Source organism: Bactrocera latifrons, unplaced genomic scaffold, assembly GCF_001853355.1.
Source record: "Bactrocera latifrons isolate USDA-ARS-PBARC rearing strain unplaced genomic scaffold, ASM185335v1 scaffold_16, whole genome shotgun sequence".
Lineage (NCBI taxonomy): Eukaryota > Metazoa > Arthropoda > Insecta > Diptera > Tephritidae > Bactrocera > Bactrocera latifrons.
In genome coordinates, this window is record NW_017535074.1 from 2500911 (window position 1) to 2513798 (window position 12888).

The following is a 12888-nucleotide window of genomic DNA, read 5'->3' on the forward strand; positions in this document are numbered from 1 at the left end:
GGAAAATATATTTCAAAGAATTAAGTAATAACAACAATGCCACTTACATGCGACGCAATCACCATGACATTGCGGTTAGGTTTGATGCGCTGCCAACTAATAAGCAGGCATTGGGCAGGTGTCTGAGGAAAATTAGCAACAATAACGACGTATTGTCTAGCCACGTAGTACATACGTACATGTGTACTATATGTATGTACGATGAGAATGTGATTTTATAAATCTGTGTGCAATTCCGCATATTTGTATTTTTATGCAGTTTATATGCATATACATATGTAATATGTATGTATGTATCATTAATATTTCTAATATAAATCTGCAGTAATTATGTAATTGCTAGATGTTTAACACAAGCACCCGTCGTTAATTGTGAGCTACGTGCAACCTTTTTTTTTATTTTTTTAAGAAAATAATCAGTACACACGCATAAGAATTTAATAATTGTTTTTATTCGTGATTTCTTTATCTTCTATATTTCGTATTTCGTTTTCAATAAGATGCGTGATTGTTTGTGTATCGCATTTAATAGCATATAAAATACACTACATAATTTACGCAATAATTTTCAAATAATATTACATACATATTTCGCCTGTTTTGAATATTACATTTTTGTTTTGTTTTATAAAATTATATTATTACAAATTATGATAATAATTTCAACTAAAAACTAACAATTTAAATATTATGATAATAGCAGTAGATAATAATCAATAATTAATGTAGAGCACACAATTTGCAAATTTTTTATTAAAAAAAAAAAAAACAACTGCATTGCTTCATACGCACACATACACACATTATGCGTTAGTGTAAAGCGGTCAAAAATTTACAAACAAAAACAGATCAGGTGTTATTTTTATTTTTTTCTATAATTAATCAACAGAAATTACCAGCAATTTTCAATAAACAAACAATTGTTTTGCAATATAATTCAAAGCGAATTACAATTGTACTGGAGCGGGCGGGCGGTATGAGGGAATTGGTTTTAAATGATAATACAATATATATATTTGGGTAGAATGAGATAGCAAATGAAGCGAAGCATAACAAATTGTAGAATTATAGCCATTGACACCTTCGTTTTGCATAAAATAAGGTGAAATGTTAAATATATTTAATTGAGTTATGGCGTGATCTGCTTTAGGCATTGATGACCTATGTACTTTGAAAAAGTTCTTGAATGTATCAAACATTAACGCTTTTTTCGTACATTTCTGTTGTTGTTTTTGCTAACCACGCAAATGATAATTTTTTTTATTATAGTATACGAGTATGTAAATATGAATGTAAGTGTTAAATAAGCGCCGTAAGAGTATAGAATATAGTTTGTGATTGTGTTACGATTTCATAATAGCTTTTACGAATACGTTTCCTATAAAATGTACGCGTGTTTACTATTTACTATATATGTATATACGCATAAAGGCTTATACATATTTTTTGTGAGTCTACGTATGCAATAATTTAAATTAAGTTTAAACAAATGCAATATTCACTTAATTGCAACGCACTATGAATGCAACCGCAATTAGGTAACAGCCAAGCAAGCAGCAGAGATGAGTGGGGCTCAGAGTTTAGTGTTTTAGATGTTTTTTAAAGTTTTCGTTTCTTTTTCTGGAAATAAACGTCACACTTAATTTAAATGCACACATGCACACACAAATTTATACAGTTCATTTTTATCATAAATAATATTTTTTTTGCTTCACAGAATAACTTTTGCACACTCATTATTATGAACACTTTATATTGTGAACATATGCTAGTGTGTACATTTGTAAACAAATATAACATTTTTCGGCGTAGGGTTTTGCCTATGTTTGCGTTTCTGTGTTATCATTAAAGCTATATATTGTATACATTATATAATTAATATTATTTAGCTTTAATTTTATACGTATTGGTGTTTGTTTTTATTTGCGTTTAGTTAGCTTATTTCGATTACCTTAGTAATATGCTTTTTTGTGGCAATTTAAATTTGTTTACAAACTAAAAGCTTGCTAATATCTACAAGAATTCGTAATGGACCTAATTATTTCACAATGTTATTGATTTATCTTGTGGCGTGTGAGTGTGTATGTTTCAAATCTATACCGGACAAGAAATTGTGCTGGAAATTTTGCCAAGTTGCTGCATATTAGTTCAGAATTCAGATTTAGAAAAGATTAAAAATATATAGCACCTTTTCTAATTTGAACTAATATTTAGTTTAGATTTGGGCGCTACACATTGAGTTGCATATAGCTTATGAAACCAGCAGCAAAAGCTGACTGTTTATCTCATTTTCTGTATGCAGCCTAGATATTTTGTTTGTATGTACACTGTACAGCTGTTTAATCGCAACTTTTTGCAAACTTTCCTTTTCCGTACTAATGCATTTTTATTATTTATTGCATTTATCTCTTCGCTCCACATATCGAATCGCTTACTATTTTGACAGATACCGCGTAGAAGGCAGCAAACGGCCGCACTTAGAAATACATTGTGATAAAGTAAACAATAATTGCCACCACTACGGCACCGTAAGCCAGCAATTGCTTCACCATATGCGTTTGCGTTTGTGTACCGGATTTCAGTAGCAGCTCCGCTATCTCGTTGCGTAACTGCAGATTGTCGCTTTGTGTCTYCTCCAGTCGCTCTTTGTACACGATCAGCTCCTCTTCGCGCTGCAGAGCACTGCTATTTAAGGCCGCCAAATCATCATGCAGCTGCGCTTCGAAATCGGCCTCCAATGTACTCGCGCCGTATTGCTTACTATCTGCGTTTTGCAAATCAACGCCATTGCGGTCCGGCAACGTACCAGCTGTTTCCTTGACCCCAACTTCGGTTGACAATTCGGCTACGCTAACGGGTACCTTCGTTTCAGCGTCGCTGTGTTCGTCAATTGAGGCGCCGTTTTGTCCTGCTTGCAGCTCTTCGTTTTCTACGGTGACCGCCCGTTTATCAAGTAATTTCTCGAGTTCCCGCTTCTCTTCGCAGGCTTTTTGCACAACTTTTGATAATTCGGCGAGTTTTTCTTTGTATGTGTCACATTCTATTTGCATTATTTCGAGCGTATTTTGTGCGTCACTCTCGACTTGCTCTAGCTTAAGATTTAACTCCTTTATCTGCCCTTGATAGGCGCACACTTCATCCCTTAAATTGACTTCTTCGCATGCCATAACGTTCGAAACGATTGTGGACGGTGTAGTCACTGTGACGCCTTCTTCACTTTGCGCGTCATCATTAACTGTTTGCTCTGACTGTAGTTTATTTTGAACCAAATCATCCACCTTTACATCATCTTCATCCTCAGCAGCTTCTATTAGTGGCTTCAAAGTATCTTGTGGTATCAGCTTATTGCTCGCAGTGGCGATGGTGTTGAATGACGGTGCATAACTTTGGAATTGTGTTTGCACCGTTATCGCAGGTGGCGGTGACAACTCCTTTGTATCCTCGGTCAACACTTTCTGTAACTCATGTTCGTTCAGGTTGTCACATATCTCTTTGTAGGCTTCACTCAATAGGGCTACGCTATGTTTGAGTAATAATAGCTTTTGTTCATGATCCATCGGTGCGCAGCCCCCTTCGTTGCGTGTTTCTTTTAAAGCCTCATTTTCTACATCTGTATCTGTAGTATTAGGACCATCTGATTTGTAGCACTCTTTCGACATTTCCGCCTCTACCAATTGACATAAAATGCTCTGAACGCTTTGCAATTTATTTTTCGATTTCTTATATTTTAATTTTATATCCTCCATTGAGGTACCAATACCACTTTCGCTATCGATGACAACATCGTTCTCAAGTAATGGAAGTTCTTGTTCGTCACTCGAATCCGAGTCATTACAAATGGCCTTGAAGATATCAATGGAACCTTCCTTTTGATTCAAATCCGAATTTTGCAGCCATTTGAGTATCGTGGACTCCTTGGCATTGCTTTTTTGCTTATCCTCCTTTTGTGAAACATCAGATCTCGACGTACTGTTTAAGACCTAAAGAAAAGAGGAACATACTCATGAATTTTTTTTATATAAAAGCAAACGTGCTCTGTTGTTCTTGTTGTTGTTATAAGGGGTATCTAGTCGTTGTTGGGATGGCAAGGGTTAGCCAGGTTGTCGTCGACGGCATCTAACGGAAGACCCAAGAACGTGCTGTTTCGACGGGGTCAGATTAAAGGGGTGTTAGATGTGGGGTTGGTGGGGCATGCAAAGAGGTGGCCAGTGGCATGTGGAGACTCATTGCACGCAGGACATATATTGAATATGTCGGGGTCTATTCTGGATAAGTAAGATTTTAACAAGGGGTCACTCTCATTTTTCGCGGCAACTTTAGCTCTTCGTCTGTTTTAAAACACCATTTTTTATACCCTGAATACGGTAAATTAAGTTTGACACAAAGTAATACCCAGAAGTAAACGTCAGAGACCCTAGAAGGTATACATACTCAGCAGTATGTGAACTAGTCAGCTGTCATACAAGCGGACCGGTCAAAATTAAGTTTTTGGATTTGTGAAGGGTATTATAGTTTCAGTGCAACCGAAGTTAACGTTTTTTAATTTTTTTTTTTTTTGTTTTGTTAGAACTAAATCAACTTTACCTCCTTTTCATCATTGCTATGCAAGAATTTTGTTCCCACGCCATTCATTATCTCAAGGCTCTTCGTAACTCGCGGTGAACGCAATGCTTTGTTAGTAGAATCTTTCTCATTTCCATCCTCCTTGTGTTCACCATCACCTTCATCAAACTTATCTTCATTATCATCGTTTTCTTCCAATTCATTATCGTCGTCATCATCATCTCCCAAATCCATGTCGCCTATAGCTGCGTCTAGCTTCTCAATGGCCCGCTTTTCCTCCTCATCTACCATTTCAGCGCGCTGGAGCATGAATTCGGACACACGGCGTCGCAAATCGTCACATTCCTGTTCGCGTTGATGCAATTTCTCGGACATTTCAGCGAGACGTTGCTCTTCCTGCTCTTTGATCTCTTGTTGCTTGCGTTCCGCTTCCTCTTTATATTCATTGTAATCGGTTTCGAGTCGTTGCAAACGCGTATTGACGTCCTGCAGTGATTGCTTGGTATTCATTATTTGATCGCGTAATATTTTACATTCACCATCGGAATTGGCATAAGCTAATTCCATTTTCGAGAGCATTTGCAGTGCATCACAACGCTCTTGGTAGACTTTGCGTAAGGCTTCTTTGGCTGTAAGTTGATATGAGTTTTTATCTTCGAGCAATTTTAGTACCTTAAATAAAATAGAGAGCAGAAAAAATTTGTTTGCATAAGAATTTATATATAACTATACATATAGTTCAGATATGATTTTATTATTAATATTGTTCCTTCATAACTATGTACCTCATTTCGCAGTACGCTCTCTGGCACATTTTTCTCCATAATTTGCAATTTCTTTTCGAGCGAATTGATGCGGTGTAGCAATTGGTCCTCGGCAATTAGCGACTGCCAGCACAGCGCAGAATTCTTGCGCGTCGCATCCAAAACATTTTGTATATTGAAAAGTTTCGATTTCAACGCCTTCTCGCGCTGCGACACCTCTTGCATGTACAAATTCAAGCGATGCATTTCCTCGTAGCTAATACGACCTTCACCAGAGTATTGTGAACGCTGGGCAGTCGCATCGATTGATATCGCTTCACGTCCGTCCGGCAAGTAGAGCTTTACAAAAGCAATAATACAGCCATGCACTTCTTTGCGCGAATTCTCTAGCACATCAACGCCGAACTTGACGATATCTCCGAAATGTAGCTCCGCCGCCTCAGTGCCAAGTTTGTTTTCATTAATGAATGTACCGTTTGATGATTTTGTATCCTTCACCCAAAATTTGCAATCATCCGTGTACCATAATACCGCATGATTGCGTGATAATACCTTGCAATCAAATATAGCATTCGATTCGGATGCTTTACTCTTTGCTATCAGCCGCCCCACCTTACATTCAATGTTCGGCGTGAGGTTTATGGTGCGTGTCTGGAACGGATGTGAGTTGGCCTCGCAGAGGAGTATGATTTTCGCTTGACCATTATTTTCTGCCGTTTCCAAATTCATACTGGCATTACTGCTGCTGCCTATATTTTGTACGGCATTGCTACCATTATTTGTTATATTCGTTTGTGCCTCCACCAAACCGCTAACGAAAGCTGAGCCCAACTCTTTCGCAGCCTGCCCAATATCCATGCCTATTGTGTTAAGAAAAGTATTTTGTAGATTACCTACCGCTGCATTGGCAGCGTTGACATTATTGCTAGCATTCATAACCGATTGTAGTGCGCTGCTTAGCGCTTGCGGTGTAATGGGACTGCTGAGCGGCAAATTACCGCCCGATAGCGCCGTACCTGTGGTGATAGTGACCGCTTTCGATTGACGTACAATGGGTGATTGTAGGGTGCTCGCATTTGAACTTGGATTCGAGTACAAATTGGCATTATTGGTGCTTGTATTGCTGTTTGATATTTGGGCTAAACTCTCATTGGCATTTGTATTCACATTTGTAACGCTGCCATTCTCACCGCTATTACCACTTATGCTGGAATTAATATTACTATTGGCATAAGTGGTATTAGCATTCGTATTTGAAGTATCACAGTTCAACACTTCTCTATTATTATTGACAATTTCTCGTGTAATAGACACCTCATCGTTCACTTCGGTATTTGCGGCAGGTAGAATATCGTCGATACTATTTTTGAGTTGTTGTGCTAACTGCTCTTGTTGCTCATGCGATTCATTATTTGGATTTTCAGACATAATTTCGTTATTTGCGTTGGCAGCGCCCGTTGTTGTTACTGGTGTTGTTAGTGGGACTGCTGGAATTGCTGTATTATTAGTGCTGGTGATCTCTGTCGTCCTTGCAAGAACTTCCGTTGTATCTGCGATCTCACGATTACCTGTGTCTGTTGTGTTAGCTGTTGTTGCTGTTTGTGTGCTTCCCGATGTTCTCTTTTGTTCATCTTCGCTATTGTTGAGCCATTCGTTGCTGGCTAAAACCATACCTGGAGCGAAATTGTGTAAATCACAATAAGTTATAGAAAATATATTACCAAATAATAAATAAACATATGTAAGTATGTGCGTATGTGCGTAAAACATTCAACTCATCAGCAATATTAAAGCGGTGATATGACGTTCTATGTACGCACATAAATTTCTCAAAGTGCAGATAGTGGATTGCGGTTAAAAAATTAAATAGTAAAAAGCGCCGGGTATTTATTTAAAAAATATATATTTTCAGGGCTGCTGGTTGTCAAATACAATTTTTTATCTATTTTTTTCTATAAATATAAATATTACTCATTGAGTGTGCCACTTTTAGAAATAAATCATTTATAGGCAAAGGTATGAATAGTTAATAGGCAAACGCTGCCATTTGAACGCACTGTTTTTTAATAAGTGGAAATTTAATTTGGTGAATTCTATTTCTTTATTTAGCAAGTATTTTCAAGTTTCCTAAGCATTAAATAAAATGATTATTAGATTGATTTTATTTATTTATAATTGATCAACACACAAAAATGTATAATGTTGTAAATATGTATTAGCATAAGTATCTTTGATACGCGCACAAACCGAACGTGTTGCATGCATGCGTAAAGTAAACAAACTAACAAGTATCCATACATTGAATACCAGAGGCAATAACCCAGAAACTCTTGAAACATATTGCATTTTCAACAAATAATACTTCATAATGAATTGCTTTCTCACACAGGCCACTGAAATAAGTTGGGAAATATATTTCTATAAAAATAGCAAGAATGTCTGGTAAAATTATGTATGTATTTACTTATGTGTACATGTACACATGTATCTACATACATACATTGTTGTAAAAATATTTCTATACATACATATATATATGTAGATGTTGAATTGTAAACATATAAACGAAGTTAGTTGTTAGATTTAAGGATTTATTTTCAAAGGTATATTTTTCTCATGATTAAACCAACTGATTTATGTTAATTATATTTCACTTAACTGTCAACGAATAGAAGAATAATTTTAGGTTAAATTATACAAACTTTTTGTTTTTTAATAGTCATCATACTCGTAACAGCAACATTCGAAAATCATACAAGTAAAATAAGCTATGAATAATTAAAGAAATAAATATTCAATAAAAATAGAAAAAGTAATGAAAAAATTTACATATAAATACACTATATTTGGCACCTTAATGTAAATATGTATGTATGTCAAATAGCCCATAACTGTGCATCAATAAAAAAAAAACTGAAAATAAATAATGGCAACGTGGACACCAAAAACTAAGCTAGAAATGAAAAAGGCATTAATATGCAATAAGTATCAATAACATCCTATGACGAAAGAAAGAAAGTTGTATAGAGAGTACAATCGAGATAGAATGACTTTCTGATTAAATTTGAAGCAAAATACATTTTGTAAATGTGTTCAATAAATAAGCCAACTAATGTTGTACATAAATGTAGCACCTGCATATTATTTACGCTACATTCATGTCTGTAAAATGTGAGTTATAATGGTTCCCACTTATGGCGTGCAATGTGAAGCGACAAACATGCTGTGTGCATACCCTGACCAGTTCCATACCAGCAAAACTGCAACTGCCACAGACCCGCTTTTATGCATCAACTTGCATTTCCATTACACTATAGTCACTATATATGTTTTTGTTATGTATTTCGTTGTTGCACTCCACCCGTGTCTTTCGTTGCGAGTCGATTACACTGACACAATGGTGCTATGGCTATAATGTTATTGGCTCCGCAAGACAATTTGACCGAGTAATCACTACACTGTCGTTGACTGCCTGATTGACGAGTAGCGCTTTACTGCTGCACAGAATGACAAAGTAGAAATTCTTTATTATGCACAATAAACGAATATTTAAGAGGCGACAAAAACAGTATTGGTGGTGGGGATATTCACTATATAAAAATAAGCTCGGTTTGGCACTTCTGTGCTTACTTATTCCAACTGTAGTTATAAAACAACTTATGCACAACACACCAAATTAATATATATATTAATTCAACTTTAAATTGCTTAATTGAGTTTAATTGCACTTGTGACACAAACTTCGTTATGGGCAACTGTTCGCTGTTGTTGCCCTTTTGTTATCTCACTAACTGTTTTGCCAAAGAGTTTCTACCTCATCCATGTTTATCTTTTTTGGTTGATATACATATAGGCACTTGGCACTTTACGGCTATATTTACTGTATTACAATTTTTTCTTCTTGGCTCAAATATATCTTCATTGCTTATATTATTTCGCATTTCATATAATCGATTGTATTTCTTTATATTCACGCTCGCTTTTTAAACCTGACAATCTCGTATTTCGTTTTCTATTGTTCGCTGTTCCTTTATATTCCGCTGTTTACTCCTCACCGATGTCGATGATTCTATATGGCTGCTTTTTCTGCCCGCCCTGACCAAACAGCTACAATTGCTACAACAACACAATTAATATCTACATGAACACACACTCACCTCACAAATCGTTTGCAAAACTTTGTTCGCAATTAATTAGAAACAAATGAAATTTTGTAACTATATAATATTAATTAAATGTATCGCATTTAAAACGTAAAATTATTATATTTATTCGTTTTTTTAATTCTTATTATATTCACAGGAATTTTTTCAGTCGTTTCGTGCAGAAGAGAAGAAATTGATTGAAAATCGTAACAAAGTGCTGCCATACTGTCATTACAATTTGAAGTATGTAATTGTTGTGTTTTATGGTTGCTACTAAAAATTCTTGTGGAAAATCATTTCGGCGACTTTTAATAGCTCAACTTTGATTTTCAAGTTTCGTATGTATTTAAAGACCTAGTCGTTTCTTAATATTAATTTTGAAGATTTTTTTTTTCAAATATATCAATATAAATTATTTTATGTAATAAAAGTTTGTGATGTTTCTAAAATGGTTTGAAATCATATCATCATCTGAATCCAAATCCAAATTATATTACATATCTAAATACAAATATAAATTATTACGTTGGTATCATTATTTTTTATTGTACTTTTTTACAACTAATTATGTACTATTAAAACAATTTTTAAATTTTACACATTAGACAATGTAATGATACATGTGTACGCACTATAAATTTTTAAGCATCCCACATAATCCATCAGCTGATTTTTGTTTACATCGTGTTAGTTTTGATTTTCACAATTATTTTGCTGCAAAATGCTTCGGGCCAATTTTCTATATTTATGTAAGGTACAACAACTTTATTAAATATTGCTTTCTTGAATTCACACATTGTAATTTTCAGCGATCATTTGCTACACATTTGACACCAAAACAGCAGGAACTTATGGCACGGGGACTACCTAAAAGAGCGTCACTGCCAGGTGTAACGAATATAGTAATTGTAGCTTCTGGTAAAGGTGGAGTAGGCAAATCCACTGTAGCCGGTATGTGACATCGAAACTAGTGTAAAAATAATTTTCCAAATATTGCAAATTTTTTTATATTTAAAGTCAATCTAGCTGTTAGTCTTGCAAATATGGGTAAACATGTTGGGTTATTAGATGCCGACATATTTGGACCATCTGTGCCTCTAATGATGAACATACATGAAGAACCTTTAGTTGATGACAATAATTTAATGATACCACCCATTAACTACGGTGTTAAATGTCTATCCATGGGTCTACTCGCAAAACAAACGGACGCAATAATATGGCGTGGTCCTCTCGTAATGTCTGCAGTGCAACGACTTTTAAAAGGTGCAGTTTGGTCGCCACTTGATATACTTATTGTGGATACACCACCTGGCACAGGTGATGTACACCTTTCACTTGCTCAAAATGTGCCAATAGCTGGCGTGTTATTAGTTAGCACACCACAAAAGGCAGCGTTGGAAGTGACACTACGTGGTGCGCAAATGTACCGTAAATTGGGCGTACCGATAATAGGACTGACAGAAAATATGGGACATGCCATTTGTGGAAATTGCCAAATGCGTATGGAAATTTTTCAGAATGCAACCGATTCCTTTACAAAACAAATTGGTACAAATGTTTTGGCATCCATACCATTGGATGGAAATATTACGGAGTGTTGTGATAAAGGTGTACCTTCAGTAATTAAATATCCCGAGACAGAGTATGCAAAAAGCTACCAAAAATTAGCCGAATCTCTTACTCAGGCGTTACAGAAAAGCGTAACCGGCGAGCAGGAAAAGAAATAAAATTTGTATATTTTAATTTATTAACACAATTAAAAGAAAAAAATATTTAAGACTTATTTTTCTTCTGCTTTTTCATTTTTTGCATCGCCCTGCGGTGTGCATATTTTTCACGACGTGCAACAACCTCTTTGAACTTCCGTTTTGTATAATTTTGCGCAGTTTCATCCTCTAGCAAGTCATCTACCAATGAACGTTTTTTGTGACGTGTTCCACGCTCGCTGTAGTAATCTAAGGGCGAATGTTGCACTGTGCCAATCTGAATTTGCAACATAATGTTTATATGAATTGTTTTTTGTTTTTTTGTTTTTTGCTCAAGTACAACTTACTTGGAAATATTTTGGGAGGACTTTCAGATCATTCTTCTTGTAAAAATGCTTAGGATCAAGTACGGAGCGCATTTGCAGTATTTTAAGCTCATTGGTGGTTTCCTCTGTCTGTTCTGTAGCTGGTAGATTGTACCAACCAGGACCCTTCGTTTTAGAGCGCTCAATCTTTGAAGTAAAAATACATTAATAAATAATTCCAAAAACCAACGCAATTGATAATACATTTTTCAAACATTCATCAGTTTACTAAAGAAGTCATCAATGTGTACCTTAAGGCATCTCGGAAGATTTCTTATTATATATACATATATTGTCAAAACAGTGCGTTTCAAAAAGTGAATTAATGTGTGTTCCAAATTAAATCATCGGCACAAAACTTTATTACCGTTGACAGTCTAATGTTGTGAACATTACTGTCCCGCCGGCCTTACAGCAGTTGTCACAAGTTCTGACACAACTGCTAAGATTACAGCGAGTGAAACTATTGTTTTGCTGGCAATATGTACGAGTCTTTGGATGAAATCTTCTTCAAACAATGCCAAAAGGTAACGACCGCACTAATCAACTTGCGGCTTAAGATGTCGAATATATCATCAGATGTTTTGTGTTTATATGATCTTATTCTGATCTGTATATAACTTACCCTACCAATTTCCCGTTGTTTCTTTTTAGTAAGGAATGGTAGCTCTTTTAATCTACCAAAACCAGGTACTAATTGTGATTTCGCCATTTCCTTCTCTACATCGGTTTTTAATTTAAGTTCCACATCAAACTTTCCGGTCGCTGGATTGTAATCAGAGAAATCCATTTTATTGTAACGCCCTTGGGGAATTTTTACAGGATTTTCCTTCATTTGCAATAAAACCGAATCAATTCTTTCAGTAAGTCTATCTAATTTTTCTTCAATGTCACTTTTCGGTGTTTGTATTTTAGCTAGTTCCTCTTTGATGATTTGCGAAATGTCAATGTTGGGTGGTGGCAAACCTAAAATTAATTTCCGCAATGAATTGATTTTGAAACACTATGGATTATTTTAATTACCAAAGTAATCCTCATCTTCATCATTTTCCACTTCTGCTTCTTCGTTGACTGCTTCTTGGTCATGTCTGACGCCTTCTTCCAAAGTACGCCATTGTGAATTGGTTTCAACTGTGGCTGTTCCATGCGTTTCACGTTCTAGCAAATTTGTATCACCAGCAGTATCCAAAACAAACAAAGACATTTTTGAATTAGTATTGAATATTTACATTGAAATTTGAAATTTTTGAAAATATTTATAAACTAATCACTGCTTAGCACGCGTGAATTTTGAAAACGTCATATGAATTGTAAGACTCAAATTTGTTGCCAGATTAATTTA

The 12888-nt window shown here is 35.4% G+C and overlaps 3 protein-coding genes across 9 annotated transcripts; 1 reads left to right on the plus strand and 2 right to left on the minus strand.

The window, feature by feature from the left end:
- Positions 1-1162: 1162 nt before the first annotated feature.
- LOC108966420 (sarcolemmal membrane-associated protein) lies at positions 1163-9657 on the minus strand. Of its 7 annotated transcripts, none has more exons than XM_018929313.1 (5): positions 9485-9657; positions 8580-8821; positions 5349-7000; positions 4585-5235; positions 1163-3980 (listed from the first exon to the last, which is right to left on the minus strand). In XM_018929313.1, exons 3-5 carry the CDS (start codon positions 6996-6998, stop codon positions 2478-2480), a joined length of 3804 nt encoding a protein of 1267 aa, XP_018784858.1. In that variant the 5' UTR covers positions 6999-7000; positions 8580-8821; positions 9485-9657; the 3' UTR covers positions 1163-2477. The 7 variants fall into 7 exon arrangements, with proteins under 7 accessions (XP_018784858.1, XP_018784857.1, XP_018784854.1 ...); XM_018929312.1 differs by having other exon boundaries at positions 8580-8824; XM_018929309.1 differs by lacking the exon at positions 8580-8821.
- Positions 9658-10134: 477 nt separating this feature from the next.
- LOC108966363 (iron-sulfur protein NUBPL) lies at positions 10135-11258 on the plus strand. The gene is made up of 3 exons (XM_018929211.1): positions 10135-10226; positions 10282-10423; positions 10490-11258. Exons 1-3 carry the CDS (start codon positions 10194-10196, stop codon positions 11200-11202), a joined length of 888 nt encoding a protein of 295 aa, XP_018784756.1. The 5' UTR covers positions 10135-10193; the 3' UTR covers positions 11203-11258.
- LOC108966361 (deoxynucleotidyltransferase terminal-interacting protein 2) lies at positions 11212-12839 on the minus strand. Its single transcript, XM_018929210.1, has 4 exons — positions 12570-12839; positions 12172-12512; positions 11529-11693; positions 11212-11458 (listed from the first exon to the last, which is right to left on the minus strand). The coding sequence occupies exons 1-4, from the start codon at positions 12748-12750 to the stop codon at positions 11249-11251; spliced, it is 897 nt and encodes a 298-aa protein (XP_018784755.1). The 5' UTR covers positions 12751-12839; the 3' UTR covers positions 11212-11248.
- Between the last annotated feature and the right edge of the window lie 49 nt (positions 12840-12888).